Source organism: Toxorhynchites rutilus, chromosome 2, assembly GCF_029784135.1.
Source record: "Toxorhynchites rutilus septentrionalis strain SRP chromosome 2, ASM2978413v1, whole genome shotgun sequence".
In the NCBI taxonomy this organism is placed as follows: domain Eukaryota; kingdom Metazoa; phylum Arthropoda; class Insecta; order Diptera; family Culicidae; genus Toxorhynchites; species Toxorhynchites rutilus.
Window position 1 is genome coordinate 192,949,090 of NC_073745.1, and position 26,265 is coordinate 192,975,354.

Here is a 26,265-nt window from a genome sequence, read left to right on the forward strand (position 1 = left end):
TTACATCGTTTGGAAAAAGGATGTGGAGGGCTTCGGAATTCTATCTCTGTTGATGCATTTATATCTCAAATTAATTTCCATGACATCGGTGAGTGCGAATCCATTTTCGTTACCAAAGTCTCCAACATATGGTTTCTGAAAAGATAGGATCGTTTTAGATGTTGTATAAAATATCTCTAACAGATTTTATAAAATCACCCGAATCATTATTTCGATTGAATTGAAATTATTCGACCAACTTGGCTAATTTAATTCCCTGTGTAGTAGAACAATTAGGAAATAGACAAATTCGAACTCAATTGTAATATCTCTTTAAAACGGGATGTAAATTCGTCGGAATACAGAATCAGGGTGATAAACTTCATAGACTGGTGTATTACCTGCGTCAAACATCAAAAATGCCAATACGAAGAAGAAATTGGTGTGCCAATACGGATAGTGAATAATTAATTTATATAATAATAAGTTCCCGAAAAGCGAAATTCATTACCTTATTTATTAGTGTTGGATATTCACGACTCCTTGCGCCTGCGTAACGTGAATAATGCATTACACTTCCATAGTTATATGAAATGTTGTATGTTTGACCATCTTGTGGCTGTAGCTTTGCAAAATTATCATTATAAACTTCATCGGCTGAAAAAAACAACTATATAAAAACGAATATTTTCCAGAAGAATATTTGTTGTCTCACTCTGTAATTCTGGAAGCAAAGCGCTACGGTTTATATAAATATATTCATCTCTATCCGGACGCACAAACTCGTGATAGAACCCGATAGCATGCATCATTTCATGTACCGGTGTACCGACCGCCATCAAACACACAGGTGTTTGCAAATTGATCAGGTTGAAATCATTGTTAGACTGTCTACCAACATATGAATAACATCCCGTATTGTTGTTCACAATTGTAACGAAGAAGTCATCATCATCCGTTTTTTTAACAAACCGAACACATGTATACCGTCTGAACATATTCATAGCATTACGGATAGTTCTTAACTCACTTCTAGCTAGAATAACAAAAAAAAGTTGATTATAATAAGCATTGAAGATAGTGTCAGTATAACTAACAGAAATTTCCTGCTATTTCATATGGCACTGTGCCATTGGGCCATATATAAGAAGTTAATGAATCCGGTATAGAGACTCGGGCGTCCTCTGGAGGTACAAGCATTATGTCTCCTTGATAATAGTACCCAAGTCCATACTCAAAAGGATATCGCTCATCATTTTCTCGATCATATTTTGCCAATTCCCGTCCTGGAATTCGTAAAAAATCATTATTACTGGTAGTCAAAATACTCTGGAATTACTAACCAACTTCTTCACTTGGAGTATAGTAATCAGCATGAATAACACCGAGAAGAACCACGAGACAAAAATAACCTGCTAAAGCCATGCTGTTCTTAGAAAAGTTATGCTACAACTGTAATTGCGTTTTGTTGTTCGTTTCTTTTATATTCGTATCATTCAAACTCGATTTCCATTCACATCGGTTTTCAATTCACAAAAAAATTGATAAGAAGCACCGTTGAAAATATTTCATTTATCAACAAGAAGTGGAATTTTCTAATTAATGTGGAAATGAACATAATTTGTATCGATAAACGCTAACGAGTTGACTAATTAGATAAAATATTCTTTCCGTATATTCATCACTATGGGGTAGACTTTGTTTTGCTTGTCTTCGCGGGTCTTTGTATGTTTTGCAACCGAAAGTTCGAATGCAACGCCGGTTTTCATGTAAATAATTGTACATTGAAAACAGTCAGTTTCAAAAAATGTATTGATGTAAATGGTATGAATCGTTATTTCACATCAATTACACAAAACCGGCCATGAAATATGAGCGCTCGTTTATGCTGTTACTCGAACTTTCACTAGATTCATTAACCTATGGATTCAATCTCATGGATACTGGAATGTACCGAATGTAATGCATCCTTAATCACGTTCCTAATCAATTCTCAAAACGTTTAACGTTAGATAAAAAATATTTTAGCCAAGTTACAACGCCGTGTTTCCTCCACTTCTGTATTCGGAATTCGGATGGGGAATCTTATTGGATGTCGTTATCAAATCAACGTTGAAGTAAACGAGTATCACTTCGTGGTAGTAAAAATTAGAGATGAAACTGATATCCGGTATCCGGCCTATCCGGCCAATATTCGCTATCCGACTGAATATTGACGGCAAACGGGGCATCTATTGCTGCCTCCGTAAGGACAGAGAGTAGACTTTGGATGTACCTGTCGAAAATTTCACCCGTTTAAGGTGGGTATCAACCCAAACTTAAAAACCAAGGCAATGGACCCCTCTACTTGGCCGCAGGGGATCGAATTTCGCGTATTTGAGGACAATGTTTCCAACTCACGGCATTTTTGGAAACCAGCGCCGATAGCCGACCCAGGAGCCTCAACGTCGACGTAACAACTCCGCCACCCCCAAACAGTACTGTTATCCAACTAGTGTCATCTACGCAAAGCTTGCACGTTGTCGATCAAATCATCTGCCCTTCCAATCTTGACACTGCGGTGACATTATTCTCAAAACATTTGACACTTTATTATCAAAATGTTCGAGGCATGCGTACTAAAACTAGCGAATTCCGTAGGAAAACGACGAGTTGTGACTACGACATAATTGTTCTGACCGAGACGTGGTTGAGCCCAGACGTAGTAAACGCCGAGCTTACATCAAACTACAGCATTTTTCGTTGTGACCGTAATGCCAACACAAGCACTCTACAACGCGGCGGTGGCGTTTTTGTCGCCGTTAAATCCGATATTTGGTGTTGTGCGGTTACATTAACAAACTGTACTCATCTCGAACAAACGGCTGTTTCTATTAGTCTTCCCGGGACAACTATTTACGTCTGCGGAATTTATATTCGCCCGAGCTCTCGTCCTGATATTTATGAATCGCACGCAGCTGCTGTTCAAGAGATTTGCGACCTGTTCTCCGCAAACGACGTCATTGTTGTACTTGGCGACTATAATCTCCCACATCTATCATGGTGTTTCGACAACGACTGCAACAGTTACCTGCCAAGCAACGCCTCTACCGAATCAGAAATTGCATTTGCAGAATCCATCCTCACATCCGGATTTCACCAAATCAACTCAGTTCGTAACGCAAACGGACGTCTTCTTGACTTGGCCTTTGTGAGTGAATCTACCTATGTAGAACTCATAGATCCACCATCTTCGCTTTTAAAAATTGACCCTCACCATAACCCGTTTGTTCTCCGACTTGAAATCGTGACTGGAAATCAAAACCCTATCGGCGTAAGTGATGTTGATGATTTCGATTTTAAACGATGTGACTTCGTAGCGCTTAATGACCTGCTTGCGGCGGTTGACTGGGATGCTATACTCGGCGACGCATCCACAGACCAGACAGCTACACTGTTCTATGAAAAGGTTTTTGGCATACTCGACGATCAAGTTCCACGAAAACACAGGAGTTCCGCAGTTCACTGAAAACTCCCTTGGTGGACACCAGAACTACGACACCTTCGTAATAACGTTCGGAAATTACGTAAACGTTTTTTCCGCGAAAGATCTTCGTGCAACAGGAATAGATTAAAACACATTGGAACGCTTTACAATGAATGTTAAGAAAACGCGTTTCGAAGTTACAACAACCGCACCGAATCGAATTTGAAACGTGATCCAGCATCTTTCTGGTCCTACATTAGGAACCTGAAAAATAATAATCGAATTCCCTTATGAATGACGCATAATGGAGCTACTGTGGACTCGACCGAGAATATCGCTGACTTTTTCGCGGACTTTTTTAGTAGCGTGCACAATCGTGACACTCCCAGTTTTTCAGCGGCTGGTCGAAACATTCCATCGTTTGACATAAACCTTCCGCTATTAACTTTCGCTCCAAATGACGTAGCTGCAGTTTTGAAAAACCTTGACGCTTCCAAGGGTGCCGGTACATACTGTCTACCTCCAGCATTTCTAAAGGAATGTACAGATGCATTGAAAACTCTATCAGCATAATCTTCAACCGTTCCCTGAGCGAGCATAGGTTTCCAGAGGTGTGGAAGATGGCATCGATCACTCCAACCCACAAGTCTGGTAGTGTTCACGCCATTGGTAACTACCGAGGAATCTCGATACTATGCTGCATTGCTAAAGTTTTTGAAGAACTCGTCCACCGGAGTCTCTTTAATGCGGTTCATTCGTTCATAACTGATGCTTAACATGGTTTCGTGAAGAAAAGTTCAACCGTTTCAAATCTGATGAGTTACATGAGCGTTCTGTCAGAAACTGTAGAAAGTCGCAGTCAGGTAGATGCTATCTATTTTGATTTCTCGAAAGCTATTGATAAAGTCCCCCACGAACTAGCTATCGCGAAACTCAAACATATTGGACTTCCTGAATGGATAACTGAGTGGCTCAGATCGTATCTAACCGATAGAAAAGCTTTCGTGAGAGTTGGAAGTGCTCGTTCCCGTACATATCATATTTCATCTGGCGTCCCTCAAGGGAGCGTTCTTGGGCCCTTGATTTTCATTCTCTTCGTCAATGATCTCGCCAGCCGGCTGAGGTCTGGTAAACTTTTCTACGCTGATGACCTAAAAATATTTAGGAAAATCTCTTCCATAGTGTACTGCTGTGCTCTACAAGCTGACGTGAATGAATTGGTTGCATGGTGTGCTGATAATGGCATGGAGTTGAACATCAGCAAGTGCAAGACAATCACATTTACAAGGCGCCAATCGTTTCTGTCTCATGACTACATCATCGATTTCTGCTGTTATCGATCGCGTTAACTCCATTCGAGATCTCGGGGTAATTCTCGACATCAAACAAAAGTTTACCGAGCACATTAACAACGTCATCGCAAAAGGATACGCTGTTCTAGGGTTTATTCGGCGGAACACGCAGTCCTTCCGTGACCCGTACACGCTGGAGGCTCTGTACAGCTCAATGGTTCGAAGTGTTCTTGAATACGCAGCATGCGTGTGGGCTCCTTACCATACAACGCACATCATCAGGATCGAAAAAGTGTAACGCTGTTTTTTTCGCTACGCCTTAAGACAACTGCCATGAAATGATCCCGCTCATCTTCCTGATTACGAAAGTCGCTGCATGCTTATTGACATAGAAACGCTTTCGGTGAGGCGGAAGAAAATTCAACGCCTGTTTGTCTTTGATTTACTGTCCGGAAACATCGACTGTGCGGAGTTAATCAGCGAGATACGGCTTTACGCGCTCACCAGACAGCTCCGCGAAAGACAACTATTGGCGATACGGCCGCATAGAACTTCGTACGGGCAAAACTGTCCTTTGTCCAGCTGCTTCCGTGCGTTTAATGAAGTTCAATGTCACTTCGATTTTAATGTATCTAAATATGTTTTGAAACGTAGAATTAGGAATATGTTTTGTTTTAAATCTAAGACGAAGTGAAAGTAAATATTTAAAATATCGTATATTAAAAATACAATAATTTCTTATTAACACAAGATAAATCACAACAAGTGCTCCCGTGATCGAGTGGTTAGCGTCCCACATTATCACGCCGGGGGTTCGGGTTCGATTCCCGTTCTGGTTGGAACGGGAATCGAACCCGAATTCATTTTTGTCAATGAATTTTCTTCCGACTTACACTGTGTATTCTAGAGCTTTCCACTTCAGTATACATTCAAGGCGTGTTATTAGGCATAGAAATCTCAACTAAGTACTATAAATAACGCAAGTAATACCTACGTTGAGAAGGCAAAAGTTTCACTGGGAACGTAAGTGCCATCAACAACAAAATAGCTCATTAACATTATTCATACATAATTCAAAAATAATAAATTGTCAGCGTTTGATAGAGAACACCGATTACGCATTGCTCCGCACACAAGCTTCAGAGAACAGTCCCCTTTATTCCGCGCGACGAATGAGGTGAGATGACTCAAGTCAATGCATTCCCGTAGGCGAATGGCGTGACTCTAGTTTGTCACTAGGTGAGATTTGAAGTCGTGTCCTCATACGTTATCGACTCGGGTATCAAAAAGAAGTTTAAAAATAAGGTTGCTTCCACAATGATGCGAGAAACTTTGCTATCTCATGTCACTCGCCGCGTGGAATAAGGGGGAATATTTCGCTGTAAACACTACAGCAAGGAGCATAATCCTTTCGCTACGAGCGTCGTCTATAGACGACGTTCGCGCGACGACCTGTGTGTAGGAGTGTAGTCTATAGACGACATCCGCGCGATGAGCTGTGTGTGCCAGCGCAATGTGCATACTTTTCGGCGCAGTGCTCCGTATAGCGGTAGCACTCCGACGGAGCACACTGCCGTATTGAAAGGGTTAAAGATAAACTCTAGAAAACCTTGCCAATTGGAGTAGGGTATTTGATGTTAGTCAGTCAGTCGAAAATATGAACAAGGTTTGTCCACTTTTTTTTTATGTTCTAGTTCAGCACACCTGTGTAAAATCAGGTATTGAAATGTTTCCAAACATATAAATAAAGTTTTTTTTTCATGATTTACAGTACTTTTAGAGGATATTCTTATGGATTTACATGTTTTAAAGGTTTATAAAGCCCCCCATCTATTTGTGTCAATGCGCCCCTCATTTAAGCTAACTTTTTATGCACCACTTGATGAATATTTGCGTGGCCGAAATAAATCGCCCCAGAAAATAACTGCAACAGAAACAACTGCTCAGAAAAAGTGTAGTAGGCTAGAAATAATGTGGCGTGGGAAAAACATCATGGGTATATATGCGTAACTTCTATTATAAATATTTTTCTTCGTTTTCGTTTTTCAAAATTTATTCTGAGGTCAATGTAACGTCCACATTTAACGAGGATAGAGAATCAAGGCCACCCAAGCCGCCAAGATGGCACGATCCGACTCGACCGCCGACCAGCCGTTGGAAGAGGCGGTCTGTCGCATGCAAACCTGTGTTCCATTAATTGCCCGGTTAGTTTGAAACACAGGATACAATCCTTTACTCGCTATACTAAGCGCAAAAAACGTATTGGCCTCGAATAAATAGATACAGCTTTGCACAAAAAACGATTTTTTCATTTAAAATCTCGGAACTTTTTAGCCCATGTAATAGCCACTGATTTTTCATTTATAACGAGGGACTAATTAACATCTATAAGCATGGATCAGTTGAAGAAGGTTACGTCGAATTTCGGACGGAAGTATTCTTCAGATGTTGAAACAAAAGAACTTATATCAGAGGTGGAAATGTGCAAGACGCTGATGAAGGACCTATTCCCTGATCTGAAATTTTCGATGTTTTTAGGTATCTTGGACATTTTGCTCAGATATTCTCTTGAAGTACAGTAGAACCTCGATTATCCGCGAGCGGTTGATCCGCGGTGCAGATTATCCGCGAAAGTGTTTCCTAGTAAATCTATAAACCTTCCCGAAATTTGTTAGTGAGTGGTAGAGTCTTGCTTTTTTGTTTTGGTCATGCCTTTCACATTATCTGATCACTGATGTACACGACCTTACAGATTGATAGTTCAAAAATTTCTGTATTGATGAAATATAGTTTACATGATAAAATATATATTTTTCGTGTATGTACCTTATTTTTAGTCTTATATTGCATTTTCCGCGATTTTCGTTATACGCGATGGCCTAGCCCGACTATTTCGCGGATAATCGGGGTTCTACTGTATTTTATTCTAACATTGAGAAGGCGCTACGAATTTTACTGACGCTTTCAGTTACAGTGGCATCGTGCGAACGCAGTTTCAACAAACTTAAATTGATTAAAAATTATCTACGTTCTAAAATGAACCAAGCCCGACTCAATGGCTTGGCAATTCACTCGATCGACATTAGATGCAATTGTGGATTATTTTGCTTCAACTAAAGCACGTAAGGCAAAAGTTTGACTAGAGAACAAGCGAAGCTTATATGATATTTCTAGCCTTCTAAATACGAATAAAGTGCTCAAAGTAAATATTGGTACAAGTGAGCAGGTTCCACATAATAAAACAATCTAAAAACTATTAAAAAAAATGAAAAATGGTACTTTTTGCATTACGTTTTCCATGTTAATTTTTGTTTTGAAATATATCATTCATTGAAATTCAAAACTTCTGTACCACGATCTGAAGAAATTTCCTCAATTATAGGTATTTTGGTTTAGACTTTTAGCGTTAAAAACATTTTAATAATTAGAACGCCTTATGTTATTATTAGCAACTAGAGGCTTGAGGCTTTTCAACAAACCCAAACTCGTCTTGAAACCGATTTTATTTAAGGGAGGACGGGGTGAGACGGCCACCCTAAGCATGGGGTACAATCAAAATTTAAAAATTGAAGCAATCAAAATGTATACAAAACGTAAGCATTTGATTGTGTCAACATCGATCTTTAGGATGTTTTTCACAATCTCATTTATTTTCAGAAAGTTTAATTAGTAAAGTATAATTAAATTAGTTATATATAAGTATAAGTAAATTAGTTAAGTAAAGGACTACGTCTTTGATTTCTGTATAGGGTGGTCACTCTACGAAATTGGAAATGAGGCATGTAATGATTATTTAGTTTGAAAGGAAATTTATCCAGTTTTTTTTTTTTTGCTTAAAAGATGAACAGTAATATAGGAAAAAAAGGTAACAATTTGACGATAAAAATGGGTATGTTATTTCGATTTTACTAGCTCGTTTCCCCCACAACGCAACGAGCTTTTTTTTTATCTACATCCGGGCGTTAGCTTCCAATGTGAGTCGATGCGTACTATGCATTATTCTTCAATTGCAGATAATAGGTATTAATCAGTTGTTGTATTGTATGTTGTCCAATCAATTCGTGCTGAATTCACGTTTTTATCGTGTTAGGCTTGCTACTAAATATGTAACTGTAGTCCAGGATATCGTGATATCGAGTATGTTGTTTGGTAATGTAAAAAATGCAATTAAAGAATTTAACTGGCTGCTGATTCAGAGGTTTGATAAGGTATAATCACACATGTCAGATCATGACAGCTTAAGTAGTCACGATCTTAATAATATGTTACCCATATATGTCTTCCTCAGAAGTAATTATGTTATTTCTTTGCCCGTTTCACTTTCCTGAGTTCACTTGTCCGTTCTCCACTCCCTTCTCCATAAATAAGCAGAACCTAACACCCGAAAGATCAATTTTCTACAGCAGCTACACGAACTTCCCAAGAGAGCACTCTTGGCCATACGATACTTAATACGTTAAGACCCGATTTTTTCTTGCTGCGTTTTCCGTTCAGCCCGCATCAAGAGCGTTTGCACAATATCAGTGTCGGTCCCAGTTCCTGAAGATACCTATTGTATAAATAGAGAATAGACAGCAATTCGACTAAAAAGTGTGTGGTATACATCATTAAGGTGAAGGTGGAAGCTAGCCACAAATGGCTGCCACAATGGCGCTCATTTCTTTCATCTCCCTCCCTCACCCCTCGCCAGAAAATCAATAATTTTGCGAAACAGTGTGAAGAAAATGATCATTTTCGCACACTTCCTATCAAATAATATCAACCAAACTCTAATCGATTACTCACAAGATATTAAATTTTCATCTGCTGTCGCACTGTATAGTGAAAAACGTCGGAAAACTCGAGCAAGTGCTCTGAAAGTTAAATTTTCATCTTTCAATCTTCGTCAATGGTTTTGTTTGTGTTGGTGAAAGCATCGTTATTTTTTCGACACTGATGCCAGACAACATCAGCGAAACTGCTATAGAAACCACTCAATAAAATGTAATTTCTGAGTCATAGCGTTTCATGTCATGAAAATCAATAGAATAAAATAGTGTTGATATCAATACAATTTTTTTTTTTACGTTTAATGGGTCCATAATGTAAGTTTTAGAAACTTTAACATTGGGTAAGAAAAGTGTATTGCAGAGCTCGGAACACTGCCACGGCTGCCTATGCTTTCAAAAGCAGTAAACGGAAAAGTATTACATTCAATCAAAATGCCACGGCCAACGAAGAGAGGGGTCATGGCTCTCCAAAGTGAATATGTGAAAACAATACCAAAAGAGCCCCAATTCGTATGAGTTATAAATTTGCTCATGTTACGCTCCCGTATAATCAGAATTTTACTTCATATGCAAATGCACCTTCTATATATATTTATGTTTGCAATTGTTCATCGGAACATATCGTTCATACATTCTACTTTAGTATTGAATTGTTATTTTTTCATCAAATGTATTCAAGACTCGTGTCAATGATGCGCCACACAGTCTGATAAGTGGATTGATCTATTTACGTGTGCTTTGCTCTTCTCTCACAAACACTATTACCCCATTTTTACACGTGGGTTTACCTATACTACTACAATGGCTAGCTTCCACCTTCACCTTAAGCAAGTGTGAAATGAGCTTATTGATCTAACAGAAGTGTCAACCGAAATGAACATGACGTACAACTACTTGTATCTCATAGCAGGCGATGCTTTGGTTTACACGTACAACCATAAAGCGCGCTACACAACACCGTCCTGTCACCGTGAGGGAATGAAATGTCAAATATTCTCCCATGAAAATCGTATGGTAGCATTCACATATACCATCATCGGCAACATTGACGTCGGCAAAATAAGTCCAAGAGAATAGTTGACGGGACGGTGACGCTATATGTGTAGCGCACTTAACTCGGCCTCTTTCCTCTTTGGGCATTAGTACTAGTGAGACGTACTTTGACATCGGGGGATTTCCCTTCCCAGCGGGAATTTCACAGAAAGTAGTCACATTTTGTAAAACATCCGAAAACAAACCGTATATATTTTTATTTTATTATTTTGTAATTGTCAGTCCCAGTCAGTCAGCGCTTTCCTATCAAAAATCTCAACCTCGGCCCTAGGGACCGATGCTGGGCTCAACGTTTTAATATACATAACCTGGCTATAAAGTTAATACAACCCTCTACAAACAATATTCCGGATAACGTGGCAACGTAGGAGTAGTAGTAGTATTTTTATCCACACTAGATTTCTGCAGTTAATTTATATCTATGTAGATCTTACCTATTTAGACTTTTGTTCAAAAATGCACTGATAAATGATGACTCCTCTTCTGCATAATTCAATAAATAGAAGAAAAGGGTGGTAATGGCTTTAATGGTATTTTATCCACATTTTTGAACATAAAACGATAAAAAATTAAATAGCGCCGAGTACCTCGTGTCCGTGTTAGAATTTGGTTCTGGATTTTACCTCATCCTACCCGTTCCAAGTATATAATTTTATATGAGATGTTTTTTCCAGGACCTTCATTTAATGTATCAAAAGGGTAAAAATTACAGATTTTTAAACAATGGAAAAACTCAATTCAAATGCAATTACTACGAACAATCACAGCCCTACGTCAAACTCCTGTCCGTGGCCCGAGGCCCAGACCCATCTACTTTTTTTCATTTTATTTCCAATTTTCCGATTCTACAGCTGAGAGCGATATAAATTGGCTCACTCTTTTCGAAGACATGTTCTAGGATATGACCACAGGTGAACTGCCCAGCAAACATTAAATCGTATAATTTTGCACGTGTCAAGTCTTACAAGAAATCCGAATAAATCATAATCGCATATAATATTAATCAAAGTATGTATCGTGTATATTTGAAATCGCATAAAATGTAAAAACTCGATTTTATATACCATTATCAAATTAAGTCACAATTCAGTATAAAAAACATCAATTTTATGATGTACATTGTCGTAAAATATATTTAATCCGCATCATATGCGTATATTAAGCTGATGCAGTTTGTTTGTCGTATAAGCGTATAATTTAAATCGATTCAGTACTGTAGTAAATCGTGTTGCATGCTGAAGAAAATCATGAAACAGTAAATCATATTAGATCCTAATAAAGAACATATTGCGTTTTAACTGCTGTTGAATTAAATTTCAGATAGCCGCGCGAGATAGCTGGTGGATGATAATGGATGAATTCGAACCCACATCGCAGCAGTTTTCACCAAACATCAATCAGTGCCATTTTAAACATTCATATACCACTCTCAACACAAGTCAATCAAACAATTATTATTTCTACAAACATAAATACTCATATATAAAAATGGCGATTCGTGAGGCTATAATAAACATTTCACGAAAATATTTTGCGCCATTTGTTTTTTCTATGCCTGTAATAAATCGTATATGAGTATGGAAAAAGTCGTATTTGGTGCTTTGACAATTCATGAATATATTCACATTAGATCGCAATTCAATTCAACATGATCGCTATTATAGCATGTCAAAGTTGCATATTCATCCAAACTAATTCGGTAAGCATTTGCCATGTATGTATATAGCCTCCACTTTTGCATGCATATGCCAGTTAGGCGCATTATATGCCAACCAAATTTTAGGGTAAGGGGATCAGCTAATTCTCTCTCAGTAAACGCAATTACCAGGATTGCAGAATCACAATGCAACGTCATCAGAACCGTATCGTCCGCGTGAATATCCAACTCACTTGCAGCAAGGAGCAACATCGTCCGCAAATGTACAGAGAGTTCCCGTACAGTCGGAGGAGATTCGTCAGGCGTGGCAAATACAGACGAAGACGCCGCGCAGTGTATACATCGATGCAGTTCAGCAGTCAGCGATGCAGCCCATACCATCTTTATGTTACTCAACACAACCTACTATAGCACATCCCCCGAACCCAACCGACGTACAAGTGTCAATAAGGAATGAGGTAAGCCTACCGCGTCCATTGTTCGGAGCGTGCCTGACATCCAGTGTTCAGCCACCAGCAGGTCAGTGTACAGCAAATGTTCAATCGAATCCGAAATTACACTCAATGCAAACAATAAATTGCCATCCATTGACTTATACAACGCCTCGAGCGTATCATAATCACCAACACCCGTCTTCCGTTGCACCCAATTCTATGCATAGTACAGCGATTTGTGATCATAACGGAACGCCATCTATGACTATTTTAAATCCTCTATTATTTCTATTATTTCCACCTCGTTAGCCGCAAGTACACCTATTAATGTCAATGGTGGACCGCCAAGTCGTTCCAAAGGAGTTACCGATATTTAGTGGAGACCCTTCCGATTGGCCAATCTTCATCACCAGCTACAACAACTCTACGCAAATATGTGGTTATTCAGATTCGAAGAACCTTATGAGGTTGCAAAGAAGCATTAAGGGTTGTGCTCTCGATGCCGTAAAGTGTTTTCTTTGACATCCGTCAACTGTCCCAAATGTTGCACCAAATGTTCTCTCCACCCTATACACGCTCTATGGGAGACCCGAAATAATTACAAACAATCTTCTAAATAAAATACGATTGACCCCATCGCCAAAGGCGGACAAATTAGAGACGTTGCTGAATTTCGGACTCATAGTCCTGAATTTATGTGCTCATCTCAATGCAGTGCGAATGGAAAATTTCTTGAAAAATCCCATGCTGCTGAATGAGTTAGAAGGTAAACTGCCGACAAATATACGGTTAGATTGGGCACTATATCAACGCCAATTCGAATCACCAGATCTAGCAACGTTTGGGGAGTTTATGTCTTCGATTGTCACAGTAGTCAGCCACATAGTTCCGCCTGTATTTCAAAGTTCTCACAAAAATGAACAGCAAAAAGAGAAAAGATTCATAAACGCGCATGTCATCGAAGAAAACAGCAATGTATTCAATAACTCCGACAACCAACAAAAACCTTGTCCTGTATTCCAGAGGATAGGACATAAAGTAAAAGACTGTTTCGAATTTAAAAAAAACTTGATGTCGATAGTCGTTGGAAAGCAGTGCAGCAGAACCATTTGTGTCGACGTTGTTTAGTGCCACATGGAAAGCGACCATGTAAGAGCTTTCTGTGTGGCATAGATGGCTGAGAATACAAGCATCACAGACTTCCCCATTCAACAAAATTGCGCGAAAATACCAAACCGTCAACAACGCACGGCATAGTCATAGTCAACTGAGGATAGTCGGCTGACTAACCGACTGACTCTATCCGTAGTCAGTTAGTAATGGCTTTTGGCTTCTTCACGCAGTTTCTCCGCCAAAACGACTGAACAGTCAGTCGGGCATTTAGTCGCTATCTCCCTCTACTGACTCGACTATATCATTTCATTCTTCCCAGTCAAATTGTCCTCATTGCATTTTGAAGGGACTTCCCCCAAAACGAATTCGTTCCTCTCTCTCTTTCCCATGTCGTACAATTACTCAAAACAAATAGCGTGTTGTGTGTGAGCTATTTTGCACGCCTAAGGCGGCTCGCACACCGGAGCAATGAGCAACTAGCAACTGTCAACATGCAATAAGCAATATTATCACCAATGGATTTTTCCATTTAATCTTTGTTGATCTCGCACACCGACGCAATACGATATCGCTGTCGCCTTTACAGAGCAACACATGTCGCTAGCAACACGGCGTGTCGGTTGAATAGCAACTTATCGCTCATATTTTGACAAGTTTCGTACATTAAGGCGATTGTTTGCATAATGTCAGGGGTTTTTATTGCTCTGGTATGCGAAGAACAACAAAATATGTTTCCTGTTGCATATTGTGTACTGCAGTTTGCTAGTTGCTTATTGCTGCGGTGTGCGAGCCGCCTAATACTAAAGGCTGATTTAGACGATGCCAGTCAGCGCTCTAGTTGAAGTATCCAGTGAATAGAGAACAGACACTCTGTTGTCGGTTGTCGAACTCCAAGAAGTTAATGGAAGTGATGGGAGAAAATGCGACAGACAAATGCAAGCAATTTACTGCCGATAAAACAAGTGAATGCGGGCGAGTCCTAGGTCTACAGTGGTTTATGGAAGAAGATGCTTTTCAATTTACCTTCGGCGATCGCAATGTGGTTCAGACTCTTTTCGAACGCGATTCTCCGCTTAAAGGGTGTGTCACATCAAATTGCATCACGGAAAAAACGCTGTAGAAATTTAATTTTTAGGAATTATATCTTCAGCTTTCGCTTATAATCAGATAAGAGTGTATAGATCACGTTGGCCATGCTTCACTTTTTCGTAAATTTGGAAAAATGTCGTCGAACGAAAAAGAGCGTCGTGAATTAATCCTGCGCACTCATTTCGAGAATCCGGAGTTGTCACATCGGGACATCGGTAAGATGCTGGGAATCGTCCAATCCACGGTCAGCAGAGTACTAAAACGATACTTTGAGAACCTAACCATCGACCGGAAGGTGAAGAACGGCAAAAATGGATGCTCCGTCAGTGAAAAAGATCACAAGCGCGTAGTTAAGCAGTTTAGACGTGATCCGAGAAGTTCGGTCCGGGATGTCGCCAATGAGCTGAATTTGTCAAGTTCATTGGTCCAGCGGACCAAGCAGCGGGAGGGCCTGCGTACATACAAGGTTCAGAAGGCTCCTAACCGCGACGAAAGGCAAAACATGGTGGGGAAGACGCGAGCCCGGAAGCTGTACACCGAAATGCTGACGAAGCCGCATTGCCTGATAATGGACGACGAAACCTACGTCAAAGCGGACTTTCGTCAGCTGCCGGGCCTGTTGTTCTTCTCCGCAGAGGACAAATTCAGCGTTCCGGAGGAGATTCGCAAGCAGAAACTATCCAAGTTTGCAAAAAAGTACATGGTGTGGCAAGCGATCTGCTCTTGCGGAAAGCGGAGCGCCCCCTTCGTGATGACCGGCACGGTAAACGGGCAGGTTTACCTTAAGGAGTGCCTACAGAAGCGCTTACTACCACTATTGAAGCAGCACGAGGGCCCGACCATCTTCTGGCCGGATCTCGCTTCGTGCCACTATTCAAAGGACGTGTTGGAGTGGTACGAAGCCAACGGGGTCACCTTCGTGCCAAAGGAAATGAACCCGCCCAACGCGCCGGAGCTTCGCCCAATAGAGAAATATTGGGCGATTATGAAGCAGGCCCTCCGGAAGAACCCAAAAGTTGTCAAATCGGAGGCGGACTTCAAGAGAAAATGGATTTCTGTTCAAAAAAACTACAACCTGACGTTGTACAGAACCTTATGGACGGGGTAAAGAGGAAGGTGCGAGCATACGGGCTTGGGCTCGAAGTATGAATAAAAAGAAAATGCCAAAAGTTGTTTAATAGTTTTTATTTTACTGTCTAAAATTTTCAAAAGGATCGGTCTACTGGGCGAATTTCTTCCGTTTTTTCCGTGATGCAATTTGATGTGACACACCCTTTACTAAACGGGAAATTCCCCGCTTCGTTATAAGCCTCTATGACCCTCTTGGTTTTATATCAATGTTGGTAATACATGGGAAAATTATCCTGCAAGATGTATGGAAATGTGGTTCAGATTGGGATGAAGCAGTGCCACACGAAATATATATTCGGTGGAAACGCTGGCTAGTCTCTTTACGATGTTTAGAGTTGATCACGATTCCACGTTGTTACTTTCCCATGTACGATCGATGTAACTACAATGATATGGAGCCTCACGTCTTCGTAGATGCAAGCGAGGAAGCTTATTCAAGCGCAGCATATTTTCGGATTGTGGAACGAGGGGAAGTCCGATGTGTCTTGGTATCGTCAAAAACCCAAGTTGCTCCTGTGAAATCCCTTTCCGTTCCCCGTCTCGAACTGCAGGCTGCTATAATCGGAGTCCGTTTGGCGAAGATGATCACAGATTCTCACACCCTGGAAATAAGTGTCGTACATTCTGGACAGATTCTAGCACTGTTCTGTCCTGGATTCACTCCGACCATCGCCGTTATAAACAGTACGTTGCCGTCCGAGTAGGAGAAATCCTGAGCGAGTCAACCATGGCCGAATGGAGGTGGGTCCCATCACAGATGAATGTAGCTGATGAGGCTACAAAATGGAACCAGAACTCCGTGTCCAGTTCGGAGTCTCGTTGGTTCAAAGCACCTGAATTCCTGTACAACGATGAAGAAAACTGGCCTCGTTCGAAACACGTTGTGACAGAAACAAACGAGGAAATCCGTATGGGTCGCGTACATCAACACGAGAGAGTCGAATCTCTTATCACCTTCGAACGTTTCTCCAAATACGAACGATTGATCAGAGCAGTGGCGTTTGCCTTCTTCTTCGCACGTACCTGTAAAAAATCGATTTCGATAAGCTATCCTCAAGGATTGTTGCAAGAGGATTTGAAGAAAGCAGAGACTTATGATTACAAACAAGTTCAAGCAGAGGGATTTTCCATGGAATTGGCAATATTCCAAAGAAATGAGTCGCAGAAATGGAGCCAGTTGAATAAAAATAGTGTACTATACAAACTCTCACCGTACCTGGACGAAGACGGAATCATTAGATCCGATAGCCGCATTAGCGAGGCTTTATGTGTGCCTTACGAAGCAAGAAAGTCCTCCAAAGGATCACTATGTTACAAGGCTGCATGTCAACTATTATCATCGTAAATTCGGACATAGTAACAATGAAACAATAGTGAACGAATCTTCGAGAACTTCTACATTTGTAAAATGCGAGTAGTCGTTCGCAAAGTGGCGAAAGAATGCATGTGGTGTCGCGTATATAAATCTACCCCGAAAATTCCACGAATGGCACCACTACCAGCAGCTCGTTTGACACCCTACGTTAGGCCATTTACGTTTGTAGGCCTAGACTATTGCGGGCCATTCCTGATTCGGCTCGGTAGATCAAATACCAAACGATGGATAGCGTTATTCACCTGTGTGACTGTGAGGGCAATTCATCTAGAAATAACAGGCTCTCTTTCTACAGAATCCTGTAAGTTTGCAATCCGTCGGTTTATAGCCAGAAGAGGTTCTCCACAGGAAATATATAGTGACCAAGGAACAAATTTTCGCGGCGCAAGTAATGAGCGGTATTCTACAGAGGCCAGTTACTAAGTTAGCGGTCCTTGAATTTGAGGATAACGGTATGGCTGGGTAAAATCACCAGCAATACGGGGTGGGGGATGTTGCGAGAGAAAACCGCAGGGCCGATCACAGCCACATCATTAACCAAAGACTGTAACAGTGACGTTGCAAAAGCTGTCACGATTGTCAACAATGATAAAATGATTTGTACTGGTCAAATATATTCGACGCAAAACACGATGAGCAAATATTTAGTACTTGTTTGCTTAAACTTTTTTAGACCAATTTGTTAAACCATGTATTGACGTACGTTAAATATTTCAGTCATTTTTTTTGTATTCTTGATGTTTGGCAGTGTTTGCCACTGTTGAATTGGCAAGCCAAGTGGCAAGTGGCAAATAAAACTGCCAACAGGAATGACAGATTTTTTTATTGTAATTTTCATTAATTCCCCCTATAATGAACAGGACGCATTGAAAAAGACGAGTGGGTAATGTCGGGGACATAACCGGAGTGACGTAGGACTATACAAAGGGGACAGCTTTTGCTAAATATATATTTTAAATATATTGTTTTATTTTCTTATCCTACGTGAATACCTACCTATCTAATTGAAAAATGGATTAGTTTACTGTTTACTCTTTATGAACATGTTAAAGGTTCTGAAAAGAATCTTTGATGTTGTGTTTTTGCGTTTTTTTTACAAACTTTCTCAATTTTTTTTCACTATCTTATAGTTACTTCTGGATATTTTTTTGAAGGCTTTGTACTTATTAAATGTTCAACGCCGGTCATCTTTTGGCATATGCACATATCGTGCAATCAAAATGACGGCTATGATAGGGAATGCATAGTGGTCCTCAGCTCATTCACTATTATATATTTCACTATTGAGCACATTACTGTACCTTAAACTGTGGTTTCGGAAACTAATGAACTGTTTGTAGTCTCCGCAAACAATGTAAATAAAAATGAAAAAGAACTGAGGTTTTGGAGACGAACTCTACTATCTGTCGAGAAATAGACGAGCTATAAGTGTTCTGAAAAACCAACAGTGAATACAGGGACGGATGACCTTCGGATTGAAGTCCTTTAAAATAAGAACAGAGCAGCAGGAAATACATAGTTCATCATGTTGCTCCTTAGTTATGTTTCTATACAATGCAGATGTAACCTCAGTCAATTTTCAACATCAGTTATCAACCAAAGAAAGCAGTTCTTACTACCGAGAAAATTCGTGAATGCCATCCTGCATACAATGTGTTGTAATTTGAAGCCACTTTCAGTTCAGGAACCATGCATGGGTTTGTGAAAACTGAATGATCAATCTAAAAGACCCCAACCACCAATAAGTTCAAAAACAAGCATAAACAACATAAATCAGTTCATATTATATATCATATTATGTCACTTTAGAATGCATTGGTATTGTGAATAACTTTTAATAACTCTTCTTTAAAAGGTTTAATGGCCCTGAAAAGCACCGTGTTTTACGGTGGCTGGTTTTGCCACCAAAGCAGTCTGTATAAACAAACTTTTTCCTTTTTCTACCTGCTGCCGTTTTGCGATTGCGTTTGCCACTCGCTGAAACTAGTTGTTACCACCAAGCTGAATGTGCTCTGTTCTGTAGACGGGTTTTCTTATTGTCGTGAGCAGCTTTGCAAGCCAACTTGAGCACTCCGGCGGCCGAAATTCTATAACCGCTATTAGGTATACTGGTGCTCCGGCACCAATCCGTTGATGCGATGTGATGTGAAACGATGCCATACAACTACACTGATTTACGGTTTGAAAGAGAATGATATATTTTTCTGCGGATCCGCGCGTTTTGTACTTTAGCGGTACATGCTCACAGGATAGAGACAAATCGGCAGACTCAGCCAAAGGGGCGAGCCCAACGAGACGAACGAATGAGTGTTAAAAGGCAACGATGGAAAAAAAAACATTCACGGCGCTTTTGGATCTCGGACTGGAACGTCACCCTCTGGCGCCTTGGAAGGAGTTTGCAGATTTTACCTGTTTTTTCACACCTAAAAAACTAACTTTTGCTTCTAGCAGCCTTTCTGAAGGCTAAGTTAGTCCTCAATATAGTTTTAGTTTACAGATTTGCTGCAGCAGACGACATCCGTTTACTTCGACCGCAGTGAGCGGTGCTTACCGGCGTGCCGGAAAAGCGCGCGCTTTTCGGCTTCACCAACGCCACGCCCCCTTTTTTCTTTTGGGCAGTGTTGGCAGTTTATTTGTAGCGATTAGTGATTTTAAATATAAAATATAATTTAAAAAGAAGACGTGCGCTTACGGACAGTGAAGTGACTGGTGAAAACAATTTCAAAAGCTTATACGCGATATTGGTGGTTTTACAAGTGCTCTGGTTAAAAAAGTGTGAATTTCTGGGCACATATCCCTAAGTGTAAAGCCCCCATAAATATTATATAGTGTTTTAACCCGAAGAAAACCCCAGTCATCGGCTATACCTAGGGTGTAACCAGACAACAGCATGGCTTCAAGTAGCTCCGGGCCTCCGGGAGGACGATCTACAAACATGTACGAGGGTAAACCTACCCAACGTACCGCTCCAAGGTGGGCCGACCCACTAAACGGAAATCTGCAAATCCTGCTACTTCGTGCAACAGGAGAGAACGTAATCCCGACTAATCCGTTCGTAGTAAGTAAGACGATCGCCAACGCTGTAGGAAAAAAATATTACACAGCGCGACCGCAACGAGACGACAAGAAGAGGACTCAATATATCCTTACGGCCAAGGATGAGGATATCATTGGTAAGCTCCTTTTAATTAATCAACTGATTGACGGAACCCCTATTGAAGTGATTTACCACCCAACCCTTAACCAACGTAAATGTGTTGTTACTTGCCGTGATGTCATGGACATCAAGGAATCCGAACTGGTTACAGAACTTTCCGATCAAGGCGTGATCGATGTCAAGCGCATCACCAGGAAGGAGAATAATATTGTTGTGCCAACTGCCACTCTCATTTTGACTATTCGTGGAACTGTAGTTCCAGACTTTATTAATTTCGGATTTATTCGGGCTGGGACTAGAAATTTCTATCCCAACCCAATGCAATGCTTTAAATGCTACAAATTTGGGCATACAAGCAAACGATGCAAACGCGATAACCCGCTTTGCAGAAATTGCGGTCAAGAACATCCAGAACAAAAGGATGGAACTCAAACCTGCAACGCTTCAGCATTTTGCGTGAATTGCCAAGGGGACCATTCCTCTTCGAACAGGAAATGCCCTGTATGGCAATGCGAAAATAATATTACCAAAATCCGAGTCGACTATGGTATCTCCTATAAAGAGGCAAAGGACAAATACAATGGACAAATTAATGGACCAACATATGCAAGTGTCTTGCAAGACAAACTCTCCAACTTGCAAAAATCAGTAACCAGCTGCAACTGTAAATGCAACTGCGCTGCAACTGCCTCGGCCGTTTCGGCCTCTTCCAGCCGCGAAAGCACCCCTTCAATTGATACTACACTCGACACTACCATGACAGATTCGACAACTGATAGTTCAACAGCTGAATCTGAGAGCGAATCAGTCATCTCCATGGATACTTCCGATGTTCCAAACAAAAATAAAAATAAAAGAAAGATTGCGAAAGGCTCATCTTCAGATTCAGATCAAAAATCCGAAGATGAAACCCTAACTAATAAAGACAAGAAAAGAACAAGAAATGAACAAAAACAGACACCAACAACAAATAACAACACAACCCCAACAGAAAACAACAACAACAACAACAACACTCATCAAACAAAAAACAACAATAACAACAACAGCAACGCACATTCAACAAAAAACAACACAAACACAACAAACACCCCAAAGACTTCTACACCAAACAAAAACAACACCAATACCAAGAAAGCTTCTCTTTCCAAGGGTAAAGGAACATCGAACTAATTCTCTTTGAATAGTTCAAACATACACACAATCAAGACTTAGGAATTAGAGTTAAAAACACCAACACATTCACTCCAATACAGAAATTCGGGATACAATGGAACATCAGAAGTATCCGACAAAATATTTTAGAACTAAAAATTCTTATTTCGAGCTCTAATCCCACAGTCATAGCCCTTCAAGAAACTATGACACCAAACAATTTCAACAAACACTTCATCACATCACAAACACCGTACATCACATACTTCAAAGAGGGTCCCAACCCATCTAAACACGGAGTTGCAATCGCAATCAAGGATGGCACTCCACATGATCTTCTGGCAATTACCACCGACCTTCAGGCAGTGGTAGTACGCATTAAACACCCCTTTCCAATCACTGTCGTCAGCATCTACATCACTAATAATTCTAATCCGGCCACTCTACGAGGCCAACTGGACCATCTGTTCTCTCAACTTCCCGCCCCAATCATAATTATGGGTGATTTCAACGCCCACTCATACGCCTGGGGAGGCGCATACCTCGATCAAAAAGGATCTATAATCGAATATTTTATCTCCGACCATTCCCTACTCCTTCTAAACAACGGCCAACACACCAGAATTCATCATACTGGTACTACTTCGGCCATCGATCTTACTATGGTATCACACAAACTCTCTTCAAAACTTTCTTGGAACATTCACGATGATACCTGCGGCAGCGATCATTTTCCAATTCTCATCTCCTTCGGCCAATCTTCTCCAGAGTTTCCAACAAGGCCAAGATGGAAATTTGAATATGCTGACTGGGCTGGCTATCAATTTGATATTGAAAACCGCCTTTCCGCCAAACAAGACTGGACAGCCGAGGAATTCTCCAAAGTTGTCCTTGAGGTTGCAATGTTGCACATCCCTAGAACCAGTGGCATCCCTGGCAGGAAATGCGTCCCATGGTGGTCGCCTGAGGTGAAGGCAGCGATCAAAGGTCGACGTAAGGCCTTGCGCAAACTAAGAAAGGCCCATCCGGATAACCCCCATAAGCCCACTCTGCTCACAGAGTTCCAAAGGGCTCGCAACGAAGCTCGAACTGCCATTAATTCAGCCAAACATAATAGTTGGGCTAAATTCGTCAGCGAAATTAACCCTAACACGTCGACAAAGGAGTTATGGAGTAAGATTGGTAGGCTTCATGGCAAGAAAAGAAGCAAAGAGTATAATCTTCTTATTAACGGTCAATACACCAATGACCGGAAAATCATCGCCGAGGCGTTCGGAGATTTCTTTGCATCTGCCTCCTCCAATCAAAATTACGACCAAACCTTTCAAACCCACAAAACGGAATGCGAAAAAATTCCCATCGATTTTCATACCGATGTGGAATTTGACTTCAACAAAAACCTCTCCCTCAAAGAGCTCGATTGGGTACTGAACAAAGTCAAACAAGGATCCACCGGACCCGATGACATCAGCTACCCGATGCTAAAGAAACTACCTCATCTCGGGAAAAAAGCACTTCTGAAGCTCCTCAACAAAGTCTGGGACAGTGGAACCCTCCCCAGTTGCTGGAAAGAGGGTTTAATGATCTGTATCCCGAAACCAGACATGAACAATCATCTTCTCGACAATTTCCGCCCCATCACTCTTCTAAGTTGTGTTGGGAAAGTCATGGAAAAAATAATAAATCGACGCTTAACGACCTTTCTCGAGTCAAATAAGCTGATTGATTCCAGACAATTCGCATTCCGCCCGGGGAAAGGTACAGAAGATTGCCTCGTAGCAATCGAAAAAATCCTAGACGACGCAACTGAAAAATTACAGAACATAGATATCGTTTCACTTGACCTATCCAAGGCCTTCGATCGGGCATGGAGATACCCAGTGCTGAAAAGCCTTTTCAACTGGGGGATTCGTGGGAGGTTAGGCCTCTTCATAAAAAGTTTCCTTGAAAACCGGTCTTTCAAAACCATCATCAACAACCATAGGTCTTCTTTAAAAATACCTGAAAACGGTTTCCCCCAAGGCTCAGCACTTTCACCTACCCTTTTCAACATTGCTATGCAATCCATCTTCGAACTAATTCCCGATCACATAAAGATCATAGTCTATGCAGATGACATAACTCTCATCTCTACGAGCTGCTTCGGCTTAAATCAGAGAAAGAGGCTTCAAAAAACCTTAGACTCCATCCAAAACTGGGCTCTAAAAACAGGTTTTAAAATTTCCCCGGAGAAATCCAAGCACATGTACATTGGAAAACATCTCAGTAGGAGAACCTATCTTCAACTTAACAAAATCCCGATCCCCACAACGAGGACATTGAAAATACTAGGAGTTACTTTTGATAAGAAACTCAACTTCTTACCACATTCCCAAAAGACCATAATAGCCACCAGAATGAAGCTGAACATCATCAAGGCTATTGCAGGTAACCTAGCCTCTGGTCACAGAAAAAGACTGCTGAATATTGTAAACGTTTGGTTGGTCCCAAAAATCCTATACGGAATAGGCACCTTCAGCCGCGGAGGGGACGGTGTGTTAAACACCATTCAACCAGTTTACAATAAAGCAGTCAGGATTGCAATCAGAGCTTTTCCCACTAGCCCCACTCTTGCCGTAATGGCTGAAAGTGGTCAACTTCCCTTCAAACACCTGGCGACAAAAGCCATCACAAATAAAGCCATCCGTCACCTGTCACTTCCCGACAGTGACCACAATGTCCCACTAATACGCAGGGCCAAAACATCATTCAACAACCTCACAAACAAAGACCTCCCCAATATTTGTGAACGGCCATCTGCTACGGGAAGAAATTGGAACGTCAAACCGCCGAACATTAACCTTGATCTTCTTAAGGCTGTCCGAGCGGGAGACCCTTCTCCAAAAATGAAAGCTTGCTTCAATAACCTCATTGCATCCAATTTTCAAATTAATCACCAGGTATATACAGATGGTTCAGTCAATGCCGATGGAGTTGGATGTGGAATTTTTGAGAGTAGATACATAGGTAGCTTTTCTCTTCCACCGCAATGCTCCATCTTCAGTGCGGAAGCTTTCGCTCTTTTAATAGCTACCCAAGAATGCACCCATGATTTCCTTCCTACCACAATATTTTCCGACTCAGCTAGCTGTCTCCATGATCTTCTAAGTGGAAACAGCAAACACCCATGGATAATACAAACAGAAGAGGCTGCTTCAGATAAAAACATCTCCTTCTGCTGGGTTCCTGGTCACTCAGGAATCCGCGGAAACACAGCCGCCGACATATTGGCCGGCAAGGGCAGCAAAATGGAACCCCCAGACATGCCCTGTCCTCCATCTGACATTGTCCGCTGGGTAAAACAGCAAGTCCGTGAAAGTTGGGACATAGACTGGATAAACAGCCGTCCCACTCAACTTCATCAAATCAAAAATTCCACTCTCCCTTGGGAGGACATCTCAATAGTAGGGAAAGGCAAGTCCTTACCCGTCTTCGAATTGGGCACACTAACTTCAGCCACTCACACTTGTTCTACAGAGCCGAGAAAACCCCAATGTGCTTGCAACGTAGCACCCGTTTCCGTTAGCCATCTTCTATTAGAATGCCAACATACCAAAGATGCTCGAGCCCGACACAATATAGGTCAGAGTCTCCGAGATATCCTCAGTAGAGACGAGACCCAAGAAACCAATCTTATTGCGTTTCTGAAAGAAACCGACTTCTTTGGTAAAATCTAAATCGAAATACTAAGTACTTTTGAAATTGTTTATTTATTACAGTTCGCCACTTCACGGTCATGTATGCGTGTTCATGTGTGTATATACATGTATGTAACTACATACATATATATACACGCATCTATTAATACATATTCTCAGATATATATTCCATTTATTACATTACTTAACTGATTTCCTAACTTTACAGCCACACTCACCAAGGAGGATAAATTCATTAAATAAACCTCTCCATTTTTCAGCTCTACTATATACCATTAAATTCAAAACCACTATATTTTATTATCTATTCAAACTGTATTTCATTTCATTTCACCCCACCCCACACCCACTCCTCCCCTCTTTCCTTCCCATACCACTCCCACCCCCTCCCACTCCACTAATCCCACCCAAATCCTTTCCACTCCTTTCCTTCCTATACTCCTGAAATGGCCTTTTTGTTTTTTGGCTTTGGAGCACGCCTTTCGCTGGGTCACTTGTGCTTCGTTACTGCTTTGGTCCTCGGATCAGTAAATATTTACTTTTCTTTACAGCATATATTAAATATCTTATGAAGCATAGGATCCCTTCCTACCTTCTTCTTTAACCGAGAGTCGAGGGGACAGATCTGATGAGTGATTTTGTTGGTTTCCCTTTCGCCAGTCCCCTCTGGGCTGGTTTTATTGTGGCTCTTCACTGGGCTAGAGGCGAATGAACTGCAAAAGTTTAAAGCCTCTTAAAAACAAAGAAAGAAAGAAAGAAAAAACATTCATTACGATTTGTTCGCTCGTTGGATTCACATGCAATTGTTTCTAACAAACACGAAGGCATCGAAGAATACTGGAAAAGCCACCAAAAAGTTCGGCACGGCGCAGAAGAATATCTCGGAACCCGACAAGA

At 40.9% G+C, this 26,265-nt stretch overlaps 1 protein-coding gene across 1 annotated transcript; it reads right to left on the reverse strand.

The window, feature by feature from the left end:
* Window positions 1-16,653, reverse strand: LOC129766553 (astacin-like). The gene is made up of 7 exons (XM_055767126.1): window positions 16,585-16,653; window positions 14,787-14,835; window positions 1,323-1,394; window positions 1,077-1,265; window positions 695-1,015; window positions 491-636; window positions 1-135 (listed from the first exon to the last, which is right to left on the reverse strand). Exons 1-7 carry the CDS (start codon window positions 16,651-16,653, stop codon window positions 1-3), a joined length of 981 nt encoding a protein of 326 aa, XP_055623101.1.
* Between the last annotated feature and the right edge of the window lie 9,612 nt (window positions 16,654-26,265).

Bases quoted from the DNA above. Each gene is read 5' to 3' on its own strand.
- LOC129766553 (XM_055767126.1), bottom strand. From the start codon at position 16,653: ATGGTCGGAGTGAATCCAGGACAGAACAGTGCTAGAATCTGTCCAGAA. The intron at 1,016-1,076 runs GTTAGTTATACT...TTGTTATTCTAG, and splicing joins TGAAATAGCAGGAAATTTCT to CTAGAAGTGAGTTAAGAACT. The intron at 637-694 runs GTGAGACAACAA...TGTTTTTTTCAG, and splicing joins TTTGCTTCCAGAATTACAGA to CCGATGAAGTTTATAATGAT.